We start from the raw sequence: 1,573 nt of genomic DNA on the forward strand, positions 1-1,573 counted from the left end.
TTCTTTCCATAAGCAGTATTAATGTTAAATATAGAAGCAGCTAAGATATTTGTTTCACTGACAGAAAACAAAAATACATCTACTTTATTGGACACACTGAAGTCTGGAAGTGGACTATAATCACCAATAAGCACATTTTAAATATTACAGTACCTGGTTATTTTTTTTTTTCTTAATCACATTTGGCATAGCTTATTCTTGTTCAGCATTTATGCTAAAGTGTCACTTGCTGGATTATATCATTGTGAAAAGTGATTTTGGCAAAACAATTTTTCCATATTGCCTTTAGGTTTAAATTTTCTTTGAACGTATAATTCGTTTTTGTAAAGTTTGTAGCTATGGAATTTCTGACTTCATCACTGATCATGGAGGTTCTGTTGGAACATTCTGGAATCCATCTACATGTTTAATTGTTTTTATCATCGTCACCCTTAAAAAAAGTTTGTGTGAATTTACTTTCATAGCATTTGGATGTAAAGCTTCCTCACATACTCAACGCACAAAAAAGATCAATTTTTTCTCTTTAAGAAATGCTAGCACAGTAATTTGGAGCATATAGGTTATGAAAACATATGTCAGCCATAGAAAGTCTATAAAAAAAAAAAAAAAAATATTCACTATAGAAAACAATACAGGAGAAGGCGATGGTGGGTAAATCATATTTCTTTTTTTTCACAGTATGCCTTAGAAAAAAAATCATCATTAATCTGGAATACTGTCCACTTAATATTTGGGGAAACTCTCTGCTTGGAAAATTAAAGGCTCGGAAGAATGTAAGTGATCTTAAAATACAGAGAACCAGCTCCATGATTTGCCTACGGATTTTCCCCTTGTCTGGCAAGTCCCCATGCAGAGGGATTTTATATCTGTGTTGAAGAATGCAGATTCATCCCACTGACAGCAGCCTGCTAGTCAGTACATTTCTGTTTTAAAAAATAGTAATAATGACACCTACCATGCTGCTCACTAGCACTGTGTGCTTCATCCCAATTTTTAAACAGCCTTCGCACAGTCCGGATCTCACCCAGGAATGGGACTGACCAGCCAGAAAACTTTGTGGCTTTTATGGACAATTGTATGTAGTAATTCTATTTTTACTGACTGAACTAGGACAATATAAAACCAATTCAATCTGTGGCCACTCAACTCCAAGGAGCCAAAACCCTGAGATTTGGAGTTCCGGGACCACAAAAGCAAAAACAGAAAAATGCTGCTTTCTGGGGGGTTAATCTCCAAAGACCTTTTTTGTACAGTGTAATATTATTATCATCTAATAAAGGACAAAAACTGCGGTCTTTTACCTCTACTTTCCATTCATGGAAAAATAAAAGAATGTATACTGTTGTAGATAGCTTTAAAACTGCAGAAAATCAAAAAGGAAGACTGGAAGTATCAATATTTTTTATTTTTAAAACGTGGAAAAAAAAAGATAATTTATATTGTGACGTTTGTGATCAAAGTTAAAATGTAACTAAAGATCCAACTCTATTCATGACATGACATAAATCTGTATCTTGTAAAATATGCAATAGTAAAAATGCTCAAATAAGTATCCTAAAATATATCAACTGAA

General features: G+C 33.2%; 1 protein-coding gene across 1 annotated transcript in view; it reads left to right on the forward strand.

The window, feature by feature from the left end:
• LOC108802765 (disabled homolog 2-interacting protein-like) overlaps positions 1–1,205 on the forward strand; it is a gene marked incomplete at its 5' end in the record, with an annotated part of 52,655 nt that extends 51,450 nt beyond the window's left edge. The window contains one exon of the mRNA XM_018574621.1: positions 679–1,205. Within this exon, the coding sequence (XP_018430123.1) occupies positions 679–688 (10 nt within the window). The remainder of the gene's footprint in view (positions 1–678) is intronic.
• Positions 1,206–1,573: the final 368 nt, after the last annotated feature.

The sequence above is a fragment of the Nanorana parkeri genome, unplaced genomic scaffold (genome assembly GCF_000935625.1).
Source record: "Nanorana parkeri isolate BGI_ZX_2015 unplaced genomic scaffold, ASM93562v1 scaffold3100, whole genome shotgun sequence".
NCBI classification, from domain to species: domain Eukaryota; kingdom Metazoa; phylum Chordata; class Amphibia; order Anura; family Dicroglossidae; genus Nanorana; species Nanorana parkeri.